General features: G+C 38.7%; 2 protein-coding genes across 3 annotated transcripts in view; one reads left to right on the top strand and one right to left on the bottom strand.

Moving 5' to 3' along the window:
• Positions 1-12,086, top strand: part of IGFBP7 (insulin like growth factor binding protein 7) — an 84,971-nt gene extending 72,885 nt beyond the window's left edge. Inside the window, exons 3-5 of the mRNA XM_082630918.1 lie at positions 9,813-9,929; positions 10,586-10,712; positions 11,813-12,086. Coding sequence (XP_082487044.1) covers positions 9,813-9,929; positions 10,586-10,712; positions 11,813-11,832 — 264 coding nt within the window. The 3' untranslated portion in view covers positions 11,833-12,086. The remainder of the gene's footprint in view (positions 1-9,812; positions 9,930-10,585; positions 10,713-11,812) is intronic.
• Positions 11,996-19,253, bottom strand: part of POLR2B (RNA polymerase II subunit B) — a 46,811-nt gene continuing 39,553 nt past the window's right edge. For both annotated transcript variants that reach the window (XM_082630896.1, XM_082630897.1), the window contains exons 18-25: positions 18,623-18,717; positions 17,357-17,607; positions 17,187-17,276; positions 16,491-16,598; positions 15,633-15,746; positions 15,078-15,238; positions 12,747-12,942; positions 11,996-12,243 (exon numbers count right to left, since the gene is read on the bottom strand). In XM_082630896.1, the coding sequence (XP_082487022.1) occupies positions 12,154-12,243; positions 12,747-12,942; positions 15,078-15,238; positions 15,633-15,746; positions 16,491-16,598; positions 17,187-17,276; positions 17,357-17,607; positions 18,623-18,717 (1,105 nt within the window). In that variant the 3' untranslated portion in view covers positions 11,996-12,153. The remainder of the gene's footprint in view (positions 12,244-12,746; positions 12,943-15,077; positions 15,239-15,632; positions 15,747-16,490; positions 16,599-17,186; positions 17,277-17,356; positions 17,608-18,622; positions 18,718-19,253) is intronic.

Below are 19,253 nucleotides of genomic sequence, written 5' to 3'. Positions count from 1 at the left end.
CATTTCTTTGAATCATCTTCAGTTTCCTTTATTAATGGTTTATAGTTCTCAGCGTATGTCTTCCACCTTCCTGGTCAGGTTTATGTCTAAATATTTTACTTTTGGGGGTGCAATTTTGAAAGGTATTGTTTTTTTACATTCCCTTTCTGATACTTCATTGTTAGTGTAAAGAAATGCAACCGACTTCTGTATGGTATTTTTGTACCCTGCTGTCTTGCTGAATTCGTTTATCAGTTCTAGTAGTTTTTGTGTGGACAGTTAGGGTTTTCTATATACAGAATCATGTCATCTGAGTATGACAATTTTACCTCTTCCCTTTCAATCTGGATACCTTTTTCTTGTCTGATTGCTGTGGTGTCAGATCATTTTCTAAATGGATTGTAGCAGTTCACACTCTCCCCAGCAATGTTTGGATGTCATTTCCCTGCATCCTCACCAGCACTGAATATTACCACTCTTTTTAGTTTTTGTTAATGATGGGTAGAAGTATCATCTCATTAATGCTTTAATTTCCTTGACTACATTGAGAATATTTTTATATTTGAATTTTCTTTTATATGAATTACCTGTTCATAGCCTTAGTCATTTTTCTATTGAGTTGATTCTTGTTATTATCAGTTTGTGGCTTTTTGTACATTAGAGACACTGACCCTTTATCATGTATTACAAATATTTTTTCCTAGCCAACCATTCTTTTGTTTACAGTGGCTGAGGAGCTTAAAATTTTAAGTTGTGTATTCTATTTCATCACAGAATTCTGAAACTTCACCAAAAAGGCACAGCAAATATGTTCTAAGCTGCATAAATGACCCCTGCAATTCAGTGAATGCTTAAGGTTTATCAACCTGTAGCAATCAGACTAATGCATCCTGTTTCTGTAGTCATTGGCACCTTTTTCTTAGTTTTTGCTTGCTGCAGCTAAAACACAACCAGAGAGGGCTGAGATGATCCTGGGTCTCCCTCCCTCACCTAGTTGAGGCTCTATGGTGAGCAGTGACTTCTAGGCAGTTTTTTCCACCCTACAAACTTCCAGCCCATTGCACATCTGTAGAATTGTTATTAGAAATCACTTTTCTCAGCTCAGCCTGCATCTTTTTTTCTCAAACCAAAAATGTATTTATCAACAAACTCCCCTTACATAAGTAAGGCAGTAGTTTGCCGTATAAAAATTTGCCACGTAAAAATTCTTTGCACTTCTTTCTGTATGTTTTCTACATGATATAAAACTTTTTACAATATGTTCATTAAAATGAGTTCTGTTGAATATAAGCATTCATTTTCCAATCAGATACTTAACAAGAACAGTTTCTTGGCACACAGTGGGTCAGGTTAATTGGTACAGAATGCTCTTTACTGAGAGCTACATGAGCTGAGGAGCAACAGCTCAGCTGCTAAGATTCACTATTTCAACGCAGTAGTGTTTTTCTGCTTTGGTCACATACAAAACCCTTAAAGAATTCTGAAATTCAATATATAAAGACCAGAAACATATTACTTTAGCCACTATATCAAATTAATACTTAAAACCATTATTTAAAAAAAAGAGACACCAGAAATACAGCTACACGTGGAACAACACCTACAGAACACCTACTGAACGCTGGCAGAAGACCCCAGACCTCCCAAAAGGCAAGAAACTCCCCACATACCTGGGTAGGGCAAAGCGGAGAGATCCGCACACAGAGGATCGGTGCCGAGCGGCACTCACCAGCCCGAAAGGCTTGTCTGCTCGCCCGCCGGGGCGCGCAGCGCTGGAAGCTGAGGCTCGGGCTTCGGTCAGAGCGCAGGGAGAGGACTGGGGCTGGCGGCGAGAACTCAGCCTGAAGGGGGCTAATGTGCCACAGCTAGCCGGGAGGGAGTCCGGGAAAACTCTGGAGCTGCCGAAGAGGCAAGAGACTTTTTCTTCCCTCTTGGTTTCCTGGTGCGCGAGGAGAGGGGATTAAGAGCGCTGCTTAAAGGGGCTCCACGGACGGGCGCGAGTCGCGACTGAAAGCGCGGAGCCCAGTCACAGGCGTGGGACGCTGGGGCTGCTGCTGCCGCCGCCAAGAAGCCTGTGTGCAAGCGCAGGTCACTGCCCACACCGCCCTTCCGGGAGCCTGTGCAGCCCGCCACTGCCGGGGTCCCGGGATCCAGGGGCGGCTTCCCTGGGAGAACGCACGGCGCGCCTCGGGCTGGTGCAACGTCACGCCGACCTCTGCCGCTTCAGGCTTGCCCCGCACTCCGTGCCCCTCCCTCCCTCCCGGCCTGAGTGAGCCAGAGTCCCCGAAGAGGCTGCTCCTTTAACCCTGTCCTATCTGAGCGAAGAACAGACGCCCTCCGGCGACCTACACGCAGAGGCGGGGCCAAATCCAAAGCTGAGACCCAGGAGCTGTGAGAACAAAGAAGAGAAAGGGAAACCTCTCCCAGCAGCCTCAGAAGCAGCGGATTAAAGCTCCACAATCAACTTGATGTACCCTGCATCTGCGGAATACATGAATAGACAACACATCATCCCAAATTGAGGAGCCCGGAGTCAGTGCTGTGCCTCTGAGGTGGGAGAGCCAACTTCAGGACACTGGTCCACAAGAGACCTCCCAGCTCCACATAATATCAAACGGTGAAAATCTTCCAGAGATCTCCATCTCAACACCAGCACCCAGCTTCACTCAACGACCAGCAGGCTACAGTGCTGGACACCCTGAGCCAAACAACTAGCAAGACAGGAACACAACGCCACCCATTAGCAGAGAGGTGGCCTAAAATCATAAAAAGTCCACAGACACCCCAAAACACACCACCAGACGTGGACCTGCCCACCAGAAAGACAAGATCCAGCCTCATCCACCAGAACACAGGCACTAGTCCCCTCCACCAGGAAGCCTACATAACCCACTAAACCAACTTTAGCCACTGGGGACAGACACCAAAAAAAACAGGAACTACGAACCTGCAGCCTGCAAAAAGGAGACCCCAAACACAGTAACATAAGCAAAATGAGAAGACAGAACAACACACAGCAGGAGAAGGAGCAAGATAAAAACCCACCAGACCTAACAAATGAAGAGGTAATAGGCAGTCTACCTGAAAAAGAATTCAGAATAATGATGGTAAAGATGATCCAAGATTCTATTTCCCAGATCCAAAATCTTGGAAATAGAATAGACAAAATGCAAGAAACAGTTAACAAGGACCTAGAAGAACTAAAGATGAATCAAGCATCGATTAAAAACACAATACATGAAATAAAAAATACTCTAGATGGGATCAATAGCAGAATAACTGAGGCAGAAGAACGGATAAGTGAGGTGGAAGATAAAATAGTGGAAATAACTGCTGCAGAGCAAAATAAAGAAAAAAGAATGAAAAGAACAGAGGACAGTCTCAGAGACCTCTGGGACCACATTAAACGCACCAACATTCGAATTATAGGGGTTCCAGAAGAAGAAGAGAAAAAGAAAGGGACTGAGAAAATATTTGAAGAGATTATAGTTGAAAACTTCCCTAATATGGGAAAGGAAATAGTTAATCAAGTCCAGGAGGCACAGAGAGTCCCATACAGAATAAATCCAAGGACAAATACGCCAAGACACATATTAATCAAACTGTCAAAAATTAAACACAAAGAAATCCTATTAAAAGCAGTAAGGCAAAAACAACAAATAACACACAAGGGAATCCCCATCAGGATAACAGCTGATCTCTCAGCAGAAACTCTACATGCCAGGAGGGAGTGGCAGGACATAATTAAAGTGATGAAGGAGAAAAACCTGCAACCAAGATTACTCTACCCAGCAAGGATCTCATTCAGATTTGATGGAGAAATTAAAACGTTCACAGACAAGCAAAAGCTGAGAGAGTTCAGCACCACCAAACCAGCTTTACAACAAATGCTAAAGGAACTTCTCTAGGCAAGAAACACAACAGAAGTAAAAGACCTACAATAATGAACCCAAAACAATTAAGAAAATGGGAATAGGAACATACATATCGATAATTACCTTAAATGTAAATGGACTAAATGCTCCCACCAAAAGACACAGAGTGGCTGAATGGATACAAAAACAAGACCCATATATATGCTGTCTACAAGAGACCCACTTCAGACCTAGAGACACATACAGACTGAAAGTAAGGGGATGGAAAAAGATATTCCATGCAAATGGAAACCAAAAGAAAGCTGGAGTAGCAATTCTCATATCAGACAAAATAGACTTTAAAATAAGGACTACTAGAAGAGACAAAGAAGGACACTACCTAATGATCAAGGGATCGATCCAAGAAGAAGATATAACAATTGTAAATATTTATGCACCAAACATAGGAGCACCTCAATACATAAGGCAAATACTAACAGCCATAAAAGGAGAAATCGACAGTAACACAATCAGAGTAGGGGACTTTAACACCCCACTTTCACCAATGGACAGATCTTCCAAAATGAAAATAAATAAGGAAACACAAGCTTTAAATGATACATTAAACAAGATGGACTTAATTGATATTTATAGGACATTCCATCCAAAAACAACAGAATACACATTTTTCTCAAGTGCTCATGGAACATTCTCCAGGATAGATCATATCTTGGGTCACAAATCAAGCCTTGGTAAATTTAAGAAAATTGAAATTGTATCAAGTATCTTTTCAGACCACAATGCTATGAGACTAGATATCAATTACAGGAAAAGAGCTGTAAAAAATACAAACACATGGAGGCTAAACAATACACTACTTCATAACGAAGTGATCACTGAAGAAATCAAAGAGGAAATTAAAAAATACCTAGAAACAAATGACAATGGAGACACGACGACCCAAAACCTATGGGATGCAGCAAAAGCAGTTCTAAGAGGGAAGTTTATAGCAATACAATCCCACCTTAAGAAACAGGAAACATCTCGAATAAACAACCTAACCTTGCACCTAAAGCAATTAGAGAAAGAAGAACAAAAACATCCCAAAGTTAGCAGAAGGAAAGAAATCATAAAAATCAGATCAGAAATAAATGAAAAAGAAATGAAGGAAACGATAGCAAAGATCAACCAAACTAAAAGCTGGTTCTTTGAGAAGATAAACAAAATTGATAAACCATTAGCCAGACTCATCAAGAAAAAAAGGGAGAAGACTCAAATCAATAGAATTAGAAATGAAAAAGGAGAAGTAACAACTGACACTACAGAAATACAAAAGATCATGAGAGATTACTATAAGCAACTCTATGCCAATAAAATGGACAACCTGGAAGAAATGGACAAATTCTTAGAAATGCACAACCTGCCAAGACTGAATCAGGAAGAAATAGAAAATATGAACAGACCAATCACAAGCACTGAAATTGAAACTGTGATAAAAAATCTTCCAACAAACAAAAGCCCAGGACCAGATGGCTTCACAGGCGAATTCTATCAAGCATTTAGAGAAGAGCTAACACCTATCCTTCTGAAACTCTTCCAAAATATAGCAGAGGGAGGAACACTCCCAAACTCATTCTACGAGGCCACCATCACCTTGATACCAAAACCAGGCAAGGATGTCACAAAGAAAGAAAACTACAGGCCAATATCACTGATGAACATAGATGCAAAAATCCTCAACAAAATACTAGCAAACAGAATCCAACAGCACATTAAAAGGATCATACACCATGATCAAGTGGGGTTTATTCCAGGAATGCAAGGATTCTTCAATATACGCAAATCAATCAACGTGATACACCATATTAACAAATTGAAGGAGAGAAACCATATGATCATCTCAATAGATGCAGAGAAAGCTTTCGACAAAATTCAACACCCATTTATGATAAAAACCCTGCAGAAAGTAGGCATAGAGGGAACTTTCCTCAACATAATAAAGGCCATATATGACAAACCCACAGCCAGCATCGTCCTCAATGGTGAAAAACTGAAACCATTTCCACTAAGATCAGGAACTAGACAAGGTTGCCCACTTTCACCACTCTTATTCAACCTAGTTTTGGAAGTTTTAGCCACAGCAATCAGAGAAGAAAAGGAAATAAAAGGAATCCAAATTGGAAAAGAAGAAGTAAAGCTGTCACTGTTTGCAGATGACATGATACTATACATAGAGAATCCAAAAGATGCTACCAGAAAACTACTAGAGTTAATCAATGAATTTGGTAAAGTTGCAGGATACAAAATTAATGCACAGAAATCTCTGGCATTCCTATATACTGATGATGAAAAATCTGAAAGTGAAATCAAGGAAACACTCCCATTTACCATTGCAACAAAAAGAATAAAATATCTAGGAATAAACCTACCTAAGGAGACAAAAGACCTGTATGCAGAAAACTATAAGACACTGATGAAAGAAATTAAAGATGATACAAATAGATGGAGAGATGTACCATGTTCTTGGATTGGAAGAATCAACATTGTGAAAATGACTCTACTACCCAAAGCAATCTACAGGTTCAATGCAATCCCTATCAAACTACCACTGGCATTTTTCACAGAACTAGAACAAAAAATTTCACAATTTGTATGGAAACACAAAAGACCCCGAATAGCCAAAGCAATCTTGAGAACGAAAAATGGAGCTGGAGGAATCAGGCTCCCTGACTTCAGACTATACTACAAAGCTACAGTAATCAAGACAGTATGGTACTGGCACAAAAACAGAAAGATAGATCAATGGAACAGGATAGAAAGCCCAGAGTTAAACCCACGGACATATGGTCACCTTATCTTTGATAAAGGAGGCAGGAATGTACAGTGGAGAAAGGACAGTCTCTTCAATAAGTGGTGCTGGGAAAACTGGATAGGGACATGTAAAAGTATGAGATTAGATCACTCCCTAACACCATACACAAAAATAAGCTCAAAATGGATTAAAGACCTAAATGTAAGGCCAGACACTATCAAACTCTTAGAGGAAAACATAGGCAGAACACTCTATGACATAAATCACAGCAAGATCCTTTTTGACCCACCTCCTAGAGAAATGGAAATAAAGACAAAAATAAACACATGGGACCTAATGAAACTTAAAAGCTTTTGCACAGCAAAGGAAACCATAAGACCAAAAGACAACCCTCAGAATGGGAGAAAATATTTGCAAATGAAGCAACTGACAAAGGATTAATCTCCAAAATTTATAAGCAGCTCATGCAGCTCAATAACAAAAAAACAAACAACCCAATCCAAAAATGGGCAGAAGACCTAAAAAGACATTTCTCCACAGAAGATATACAGACTGCCAACAAACACATGAAAGGATGCTCAACATCTTTACTCATTAGAGAAATGCAAATCAAAACTACAATGAGATATCATCTCACACCAGTCAGAATGGCCATCATCAAAAAATCTAGAAACAATAAATGCTGGAGAGGGTGTGGAAAAAAGGGAACACTCTTGCACTGCTGGTGGGAATGTGAATTGGTACAGCCACTATGGAGAACACTATGGAGGTTCCTTAAAAAACTACAAATAGAACTACCATATGACCCAGCAATCCCACTACTGGGCATATACCCTGAGAAAACCATAATTCAAAAAGAGACATGTACCAAAATGTTCATAGCAGCCCTATTTACAATAGCCCGGAGATGGAAACAACCTAAGTGTCCATCATCGGATGAATGGATAAAGAAGATGTGGCACATATATACAATGGAATATTACTCAGCCATAAAAAGAAATGAAATTGAGCTATTTGTAATGAGGTGGATAGACCTAGAGTCTGTCATACAGAGTGAAGTAAGTCAGAAAGAGAAAGACAAATACTGTATGCTAACACATATATATGGAATTTAAGAAAAAAAAATGTCATGAAGAACATAGGGGTAAGACAGGAATAAAGACACAGACCTACTAGAGAATGGACTTGAGGATATGGGGAGGGGGAAGGGTAAGCTGTGACAAAGTGAAAGAGCGGCATGGACATATATACACTACCAACGTGAGGTAGATAGCTAGTGGGAAGCAGCCGCATAGCACAGGGAGATCAGCTCGGTACTTTGTGACCGCCTGGAGGGGTGGGATAGGGAGGGTGGGAGGGAGACGCAAAAGGGAGGGGATATGGAAACATATGTATATGTATAACTCATTAAATTTGTTATAAAGCAAAAAAATAAAATAAAATAAATTAAAAAAATAATAATAATAGAAAAAAAAAAAAAAAAAAGAGAAATACCAAAACCATTATTTAAAACCGTTTTTAAGTAAGTGTTTCAAGATCTGCACTAGTATAAACCATTTCTTCCAGCTTGGAACTTGGGAACTGAAGGAAAAAGATGCCTATTGAGTTTATCTGTTTTGTCTTTATAACATTCATATGAGAAAAACACTGAGATACCTGGTTTTCTCTCACTAATAGTGGCAATATGGGGAAATCTCAGGGAAAACAAGAAAAGCAAACAGGCGAAAACCAGGCATTCCAAATCAGTAATGCTAGGTATTTTTTATAGAGTAGGAGTTGGCCTAGATTCCATATGGTCTGCAGAGTGCCAATCCTGGTGTTATGAAGCAGAAAAAATAAAGGGTGGGTTTGATGCTGAGACAACAGCTTAGTAACAGCATGTGGTGGCAGTGGGCTCACAAGAGAAGCAACTCTGATGTAAAGTGTCAAAAAAAAATTGGATACTATGATCTAACTCAAGATTTGCTTAATTATGAAAGAAAATGAAAACTACCTATTTGAGACTGTAAATCCTTTTTTCTAATTACAAAGGTAATATCAATAAACATCAACCTAACCCTTGAAGGCTGGGATGGAATAAACAAACATTGCTTCATGTATTCTTTGATATATATTTTTAAACCCATCATTATCACAAGCCTTAAAATATTTATACTGTGACTCAGCAATTCCACTTCTAGAAATTTATGCTAAATGTATATGTATGGAGGGGTTACAGGTAAATTTTATTCTTCTGTGAATTTTTATACATTTTCCAAAGTTTATATAATGAACACAGTTTACCTTTTTATGCCTTTTTTTTTTTTTTTGCGGTACGCGGGCCTCTCACCGCTGCGGCCTCTCCCGTTGCGGAGCACAGGCTCCGGACACGCAGGCTCAGCGGCCATGGCCCACAGGCCCAGACCGGGGCACGAACCCGTGTCCCCTGCATCGGCAGGTGTACTCCCAACCACTGCGCCACCAGGGAAGCCCAGTTTACCTTTAAGTAGGACAGTATTCTCTAGTGGCCTCAAGCCAAGGGAACCCAGTTTCTTCTTACTTCATCTTTCTGAATCTCATCATGATATGCACAGGGATAGCAAGTTTTGTCATAAGAGAACAATGACAGCAGCTTGTACTTGACAGGCGTTTTTGCTCTCAGGTCTTTAGTAAATCATGTGATGAACCCTTAGCCCTCAGAACAAAGTAATGGTATTGGCTTTGGACTCAACCTGTTATTTTCCATTGATGAGGCTGTTGCAGGAAGAGTCCCAAGAGTTGAGCTCTTACACAGGGTCCCAAGTATCAAACCTAGGACTCGGTGACACTTTATCAAAATGGCATATGGCAAATAAGACCCAACATTGAGAAGCAGAACTTACAAGGGCATGCGTTAATGATGGTAGCCAGTGGCAGGAAAGTGTGACAGTCTGTATTCCCCAAACATGCAGAAAAATACATTAATTCAAAATATACAAGCTTAGAGGGAAACTGACAGGAAGAAGTAAAAAAAAGAATGTATATTTTACATAAGTATTCAGGAAAGGGTAATATGGAAATTGCTGGGTTTAATCCAGTTAGGAAGTCTGATGTATACCCTGTGTAATTCTAGGAATGTTGACCACTTTCAAGTTGATTCAGTGCAGAGAACTCAGACTATATCCCACCCACCCCTTTTTTTTTTGCAGGTTAAAAGGGGTCACTATGGAGTTCAAAGAACAGAACTCTTGCCTGGTGACCGAGACAACCTGGCCATTCAGACCCGGGGTGGCCCAGAAAAGCATGAAGTAACTGGCTGGGTGCTGGTGAGTACCAAGAGCTAGCAAGGATTTCACTCTTAGGAATAGACACAGCAAACCAAAGGTGCCTGATGTACTGCCAGGCTCAAAGTATTCATCTGCCCTTCCACATCGCTTTAGAACAGCCTTACCACGAGCTGCTGTTTCTCTTTCAAAGGAAACTAAAAAAAAAAAAAAAACAAAAAACAAAAAACAGCTGGGGTTTATTAGGATGTTTTGGAAACCACCAAAAAATAAGTGAGAACCAACTTTTTTTTTCCCCCTTAGAGTTCAAAGCAAAATCCTCAAAGGGAACTAATGACCCAAGCATTATTTTAATCAATTATTATTTTACTTGACCTCTGACAGCCATGGACACGCATGGATAGTACTTAGATCACATACCCTACACCAAGGTCTCCCTCAAACGAGGATATGTGCACCTATCCTGTTTTTAACCTACGCAATGTGACCTAAAGTTGTCCATGAATCCTCCTGACAGACCAAATATGATAGCTATATAATTACTCCTAACACAAGACTTGCACTGTTTCTAGCAGTAGAAATACTTTGCTATGAAACCCCTGGTCATGTTAGGAAACTTATGAAATAATGACCTAATTGAAGCCACAGGAAAAAAGTTCACTGCCATAGAGAAACTAAAGATCCTTTTTCTTTCACAGGTATCTCCTCTTAGTAAGGAAGATGCCGGAGAATATGAGTGCCACGCATCCAATTCCCAAGGACAGGCTTCGGCATCAGCAAAAATTACAGTGGTTGACGCCTTACATGAAATACCAGTGAAAAAAGGTAGGTAATAAATCTCATAACCATTTAAAAATGACTAGTGCTTTTGTTTAATAAAGGACAGAACCAAGTATGAAAGTATCAGACATAGCTCTTAATGAAATTCTGTGATGTTAGGAACCCACAAGGGAAGGGCATTAAGTATGTAATCAAAATGTAGAGTGCATGGCTCCAAAAGAACATTCAGTGGTTGATGGAATGCTATTATTATGACTCAGATGCTTTCACTTTATCTTACACATAAGAGTCAAACCTGATTGGAATGGTTTATATTTCCCATAACTTTCTATCTATCTTCACAGCATTTTCCATGGTGTTGTGACTATTATATTAAATTCCCATTTAAAAGGAAATGATTGTAGACAATTCTGGTCCTTCACTTTGAGCTTTTCTAAGAAAAAACCAGAAAGAGTATATTGGCAAGTACTCAAATTCTGTTCTGCCTCTATCCACTTCACTGTCAAAAGCTTCCTCTTAAGCATCCATCCTGGCGGTATGAGAGTAATGCTACTTTACATTTATATAGTTCTATTAGACTGATGTCTGAATTGGTTTTTCCTTAAGCCAAAAATAACGAAATTTACTGTCAGCATTTGTCAAAACCATTCCACTGTGTGGATCACTCAGCTGTGGTACGAAAGGAAGAAATATCAAGTAAAGATGTGTTTGGTCAGAGTCTCTTTAGCCAAGATGTGTAAAGTCAAGTGATGAAACAGAGCAGTAGCTAAGAGTCATGTGTTTGAGTCTCAGCTCTGCCACTAATTATTCCATTTTAAATTCTGAATGAGAACTGGATGACAAAGGAAAGTTCCTTGGCCTCTCTGGATCTCACCTTGCTCATCTGTGAAACATGCTTCTCCCAGTTCTATAGTAAGGTCTGTCGCTTACAGATAGACAAGTACAACAAAAATCACCTTCCACATCTAAAATCATATGGCTCAAATTCCAAAAAGCATTCCCACCATATCATTTATAGTTACTCACACATCCTTTATCCCACATTTTAACAACTTCATTTATTTGGAAACACTAAACTGCCTCAAAATTAGAAAGTCAATCATGTCCATATATGTAACTAATTTTTATCTTTTCTTTTTAAACAGGTGAAGGTGCTGAGCTGTAAACCTGCAGAATATATTAATCTGCATAGCTAAAAGTAGTCTGGGTAACTACAACCCCTGTTCTTGCCTAATAAATAACCAGTTTCTTTTCATCCAGTCCACTAACACTTTAGTTATATTCACTGGTTTTACACCATGAAATACAAAATAAAGATAACACATCAAGACTGTCTACAAAAATTGTCTATTTACAGAAGAAAAGCATGCATATCATTAAACAAAACAAATAAAATGTTTTTTTCATAGTACAAGTACATTTTTGTTGTTTTAAAATTTTTTTAAAGCTGTATCATAGAAACAAGACACAAAGATTTTTAAAAGAGCTAAACACTCATCATTCGAGGTGCAATACTCATAGACATGAGTTCCTGAAACAACAGCTTGCATGCATAAGGCATTCGCACCAAAGAGATCTGGGGGAGAGAAAAAAAAAAGGTAATTAGCAAAGCTGTATTGAAGGGACCCCACTTCCCTACCCCAGAAAAAGCTAAAGACTTGGTACTGGAGGTGATGAACAAATGAGGCTGATAACACTCATCCTACCTTAGCCTTTGGTGGCTCTTCTCCTAAAAGGCTTTGGTATTCTGCCCTTTCTGCCAGATATAATTTATATTCACCCTTCTCAATTAAAAGGTTTAACAAAACTCATTGTTTAAAATTCCTTGTACAAGGCCTTATTATTTCCAAAAGATGAACAGCTTAGCTTAGAGAAATTACCACACTAAAACTTAAACTAGTTTTTAGAAAAACAGAATTGTTACCTTTTTCCTCATTTAAAACTAGGAATCTTATAGAAGCATGCTATCAAAATTGTGAAAATGCCAATCTGTTCCACCACACTAAATCTGCCTGGATGATTAGGCCAACGTGGTTATATCCTAAACAGATATCAACTGTCAGTAAGGTCTGCACCTACCTGGGTTTTATTTCGGCAGCCCCTGCATTCATATGTATGGGTCCTGGTGTTAGCGATCGCCATTATTCCACAAAGATTGCAAACATGAACCTGATATGGATCTGATGCCTCAAACAATCTTTCCCTTAAAAACTGGGCTGCTCCGTGGGCAATCTGACAATCTCGTTCCATTTCTCCAAAACGCAGGCCACCATCACTGTCATGGAAAAAACAACAGACTATTTTGTACTGATTTTCTATTATCATAAAGAATATTAGAAAGAAAGAGAACTAGACTCCGATTTTTCTACTCTTGCATTCTCTCTACATGGTGGGGAGGTTGAGAAGTCTATCAACTATTTGGTGTGCATTAATTAGAAGGTCCCCAGAGTAAACACATAAGATTCTCAAGTATAGCATATACTTTTCCAAATAAAATACAATGAAGTACAAAATAAAATCTCATCAGACTATCATTTAACTTACTAGAATTCACCTCTATACTAAAAAATGAATAATAAAAAAGTCAGTCTAAATAAAGCAGCTTCTCCATGAAAGAGACTCCCAGGCAATCAAACCTGAAATGATAAATGCATGTCGGCAAAAGTGATGGAAAGAACAGGTGACTAGTCACAGGTTTCCCCACATGTAAGTGAAATGCACTGTTCTGATGGCCAGGCAAGTGGATGGTGATGGCTTCCTTAACATTCTTAATATACAAAATACATAAGATCAATGAGCTTCTAATGATATTACCAAAAACAAAACATTTGGTCAGCTTTGGAGGATTCTAGGCAACCAACGCATCATTTTGAAAATTGGTAAATAAAAGGAAAGAATTAAGCATTTATTTTGCCTTTTAGTATATGAACCATGTCACCAGGTTAGCAGCTGAGGAAACAAAGTTTCTCTCTATGAAAGTATTCCAGCTAATAAATGAAGGAATGATAAATTAGAATCTCATCAGTTTGCAAACCTTTAAATAATTAAAGGTTTTACGTAATGATCATTAATAGCTGCTAAAGTCATAAAAGAGACAAGCAGATATTGAAAGTATTTGCCTTTGAAGTATTACTGTGAGAGAACACAAACCCTTCACCTCATCAAGGCTCTAGATCCGATTAGCTATTTACAAGAAAAATAGGAACACAGAGCCCAGGAATGCAATCAACAAAAATCCAGACTGTGAGAGGGAATTCCTTGGCAGTCCAGTGGTTAGGACTCAGCGCTTTCACTGCTGAGAGAAAATATTTTCCAAATGACCAAATATGATACTACAAAATTACATAAGTATAAAAGATACAAAGTGTAAGGCCAATGAATTTTAATATAATAAACATAAAAGATTCACCTAAGTGGTTTCAAATTCTGCATCACCAGTAACCTTTAAGAAAGGACAACTTGGACCTCCCTGGTGGTGCAGTAGTTAAGAATCCACCTACCAATGCAGAGGACACGAGTTCGAGCCCTGGTCTGGGCAGATCCCACATGCCGCGGACCAACTAAACCTGTGCGCCACAACTACTGAGCCCACTTGCCTAGAGCCTGTGCTACGCAATAAAGAGAAGCCACTGCAATGAGAAGCCCGCACACCACAACAAAGAGTAGCCCCCGCTCGGAGCAACTAGAGAAAGCCCGCACGAAGCAACGAAGACCCAACGCAGCCAAAAATAAATTTATTTTTAAAAAAAGGACAACTTGTTTTGATGTAGCATCAAAAAAAAAAAAAAATCCACAATCACCTGACAATTATTAAAATATTCTTCCCTTTCCAACCACACATCTGTGTGAGGTCAGATTTTCCTCATATAGCAACACTTAATTATAAAAAATAAAATCCTGCAATGGGAAGAATGCAGAAGCAGACACAATAATCCAGCTGTCTTCTCACAAACCAGTTCATTAAAAAAGGTTTGCAAAAAGGTAAACCAAAGTCACTCATCACTAAATTTATTTGGAAAATATTTTTCACCTAAAAGGTTACTTATGTTAATGTGTAATGGATTTGTTACTGTTATTTTTTAAATAAAGTAATAAATATTTTAAACCTTTCTCAGTTTTAATTTCTAACGGGATAAATGTCAAAAGATACAGGGACTTCCCTGGTGGCGCAGTGGTTAAGACTCTGTGCTCCCAATGCAGGGGGCCCAGGTCCAATCCCTGGCCAGGGAACTAGATCCCACAACTAAGGAGCCCACGTGCCACAACTAAGGAGCCTGCCTACTGCAACTAAGACCCAGTGCAACAACAAAAAAAGATACAACTCCCAGACAAAAGCCTTTGGGGTCCTGGAATCAAGAAATTTGAGAACCATTCCTTTATATAATAATGATGATGATGCAGCTCTCTTACCGAGATCTACCCTCCATGGGCTGCCTATTAAGGATCTGAATAGGTCCCCGAGCACGAGAATGAATCTTGTCATCCACCATGTGCTTCAAACGCTGGTAGTAAGTGGGGCCAATAAAAATTTGTGATGTGATTTTTCGACCAGTGAATCCATTGTATAGGACCTGAAACAGATTTTGAAGCACAGACTTAAAAGTAAACAAGTTCAAAGAATATATGTGCATATACTATATAATTCTATTTCTATAAAAATCAAAACAAAACTATAGTGTAAAGAGAGTAGTCACCTTGCGGGGGGGGTATGATGGTAGTGACTGGAAGGGGACACAAGGGGGGCATCTAGGCATAAAAGGGTTCTGGTAATTTTCAAGATCTGGGTGCCAGTCACACAGCTGTATTCACTTTGTGAAAATTCATCAACCTGTACATTTACGGTTTTGCATGCAATTTGAAGTATGTGGTATACTTTAATGAAAAATTTAATTTTTAAAAAAATGAAATTACAAACATACAAAAAAGAATACTCATAACAAATTACCAATGTAAGAGCAAACATACCTCATTTCCTCTGAGATGGTAGCCATAATCAGATAAAAGATTAGAAATCTTCTGTACATTAACAGCATCATTGAATGGAGTGGCATCACCAATTTCACCCTTGTTAGCTGATACCTTTAAAACGAAAAGTCATCTCTAAAAGGCTGCTTCCTTCTGTCACCCTTTAGAAGTCTATGTCAATACAAATATATTCAATAAAAAAAAAGATCCTTTCTGGAAAGGAAGATTTTGAACTTAAGATTAAGGATTAACTTAAATATCTATATTATGGAAAGCTGTAATACAGTAAGGTTCATTTTATTAGCATTTTACATAAAATATAACAAACTAATTTACCTAAAAAATAAAAACAACTCAATTATAAGCCTTCAAGTAGGAAGCTCTCTGTGAGACCAGATACAAAAAGAGTGAGACTCCCAAGTACTTCCTACGACTCAAGGAGAATGACATTTTAATGCCCTAAAACCAAGCCATCCATGTGTTAGGCTGTAGCCACTCTGCCTTAATAAGATACTTAAAAATAGAAAAACCTCCACTGAAAGATGCATGCATAGCTAATAGTATAGCTATAAAACCATTAGGTTCAATCTGAACTAACTACCATTTATAGAAAAGAACCAGTCAAAAGAATAACCATATATACAAGTAAAGACTGGATGTAGTAAATTTTGCAAAACTTCTCAGTCATAACTTTGCAAAGTTTGGCAAAAAAAGACATAATCAAACCAATTTAAAAGCAGGAAAGTTAAGTGTCATATTGGCTTTTTCCAAAGTACCCTGGCTCAAATGAAAGAAATGACCTAACATTTCGGAAGAAACATCAATTTTGAACCTATATTTTTAAAGAAAATCTCTTACCTTCCCTTGAAGACATTCAATCAAGTGACCAATAGTCATACGAGAGGGAATGGCATGGGGATTTATGATGATATCGGGGGTGATACCTTCGCAGGTGAAAGGCATATCCTATAAGGGAATTTTTTAAAAGACACTTAAAAAAACTTAAATCTCTTAGCTAGAGAACTAGAACTCCCGCTCATCTAAACTTTTCTATGTCCTAAATTCTGTTCAACGTAGTGTGTTCACCTACTTATTCAACACTAAAATTAGGGCTTCCCTGGTGGCGCAGTGGTTAAGAATCCGCCTGTCAATGCAGGGGACACGGGTTCAAGCCCTGGTCCGGGAAGATCCCACATGCCGTGGAGCAACTAAGCCCATGCACCACAACTACTGAGCCTGCACTCTAGAGCCCATGAACCACAACTACGGAGCCCACGAGCCACGACTACTGAAGCCTGCATGCCTAGAGCCCATGCACCACAACGAAGAGCAGCCCCTGCTCACTACAACTAGAGAAAGCCCACACACAGCAATGAAGACCCAATGCAGCCATAAATAAATAAATAAATAAAATCTAAAAAAAAAAAAAAAAAAAAAAAACACTAAAATTAAAAGTCAAGCCTTTACTGCCTCTGGGCTCTTAAGTTAAAGAACATTTTGACTTAATAAAATGTTCAACAAAACTTTGGGTTAGAGGTGATAAAAGATACCTACCTCTTGTCTATACTGAATACCACAAGTACCCTTTTGACCATGTCGACTAGCAAATTTGTCTCCAATCTGTGGAATTCTAACAGAGCGTACCTGAATTCACACAAAAATAGGTTGGTTAAGTCATTCTGGTTTACCTTCTATAAACAGCAATATGACAAAGCTCTACTCACCCTTATTTTACAAAATTTATATCCTTCTTGGTTGAGAGTCACCATAACCTGGTCCACGATGCCCGTCTCACTAGTCCTGAGGAACGTGCTACAGTCTCTCTTAGTGTAGCGTCTATTAGTGCCCTCCAATTCATCTTCGTTTTCAGGCAACGTGACTGTTTTGCCTATAATAACATCATCTCCTGATACACGAACCCCAGGAGCTATCAAACCATCATCATCCAGCTTGTCATAAATAGCATGCCTCATACCTGAGAAGAAAGAGACAGAATTTTCTGAAATGGTAATACCATAAAGAAAAGTATTTAAAATGTCCCATAATCCCCCTCCCCAAAAGATTAAAAACCAAATATATAAATCAGTTTAAAGTCAGAGAGAAGTTCATAGGAATCTCTAACATGTGTAGTAATGTGCCCTTATTCCAAATACTACAAACTTCTGAACTCGGTAAAAAAGCACTGGACTGATTCAGATTCTCCATTTGCTAAGTGACTTTGGATAAGTGTGTTGCCATCTTCTGATCTCTATATTGCATAAGGAAGAGTATCTATGTCCTCTACATATAATTTCCAACAGAAAGTTTGAATTTAATCTATAATCTTAACTCCACTGAACATCAATTCACTACCACAGAGAACCACCCACAGGAAATGGAGTAATAGGAAGATATCTAAGGAAAAAAAAAAAACGTTTTGCTTCATGCAATACTATTAAAAGCCAAAACTGTAGGAGAGATAACCCTTTTCCCTGGGATACCCCATCCATCCCACTTTAAATGTCTGTAAAAATAATAACTAGAAAATAAGTTTTGAGTTTTCCAGAGGAAACAGAAAGTTCTAGGTATCCTCTCATTAGTTATTTGTTAAATACATACAAATATTGTGGCTAAACAAACACTATGGTCACACCACAATGTGAAGAGGAGAGGAAGTTCCCATGCAAATAGATAAACTGAGGGACAGGACACAGTACAAGTGAGAATGGGGCTGAGGCGTGTCCCATGAAATTACATGACCTCTCTGATTTCCTAAATCCCCTCCTCAATGCAAGACCTAGCAGAATGGAAGGACTATAGCAAGCCCACTCCTAGGTGCAAAGACTTCTGGCAAATATACCTATTTCCTTAATATAAGCTCTAAGAATAATAAGAAAACATACTCCCACATGGCAAAAAGAAAGGGGGGTGGCCAAAACCAAAAAAATTAATCAGGAAAACCATGGTAAGCTAACTTTGAATTCCATAATTTCAATGTCAGTATTGCTTACCCTGGCAAGTTTCACGTGTAGGCTTCTCAAAAACTTCTTCTTGATCAAACCCTTTTTTAGACTCCTGTTCTTTATATGATCGATAGAAAACAGACCTAAAAACACATGGTTCTAAAGTTAACTTCTGTTTTCCTTTAATAACAGGGCTTAGAACATACCAATAAATTTTGCTTAATTGATATGTGGTAATTTAAACCATGGCAATTTAAACCATGAATCTGGGACAAGAGTTAACTGTATTAAGGGTCAAAGTTAAGTCTTAAGAGCTATTACACAGGCCACACATGTAGCATTTGACCCATAACCTTAACACAGCTGGAATTATATGTGAGACCAGGAAGGACTAATGTCACTGAGTCCAACCTCCTACCCAAAATAAGAATCCCTCCCATAATAACCCTCAGAGATGGTCACCCAGGATCTGTCCCAATATTTCTAGTGAGAAGTTTATGATATTAAGCTATAACGTCCACCTCTGGTCTTAGTGCCTATCTTCTGAAAACTATACAGAAAAAAAAAAATCCATCCTCTCTTCTTAACTCCCAGTTTTTTAACCAACTTTCACATATCATGGATTTGAGATTAATGTTTGACAATAAAATAATCAAACTGAAGAATAGAAAATAAGATT

Source organism: Mesoplodon mirus, assembly GCF_964341445.2.
Source record: "Mesoplodon mirus genome assembly, chromosome: 2".
NCBI lineage: Eukaryota > Metazoa > Chordata > Mammalia > Artiodactyla > Ziphiidae > Mesoplodon > Mesoplodon mirus.
This window is presented reverse-complemented; position numbering and strand designations above follow the sequence as displayed.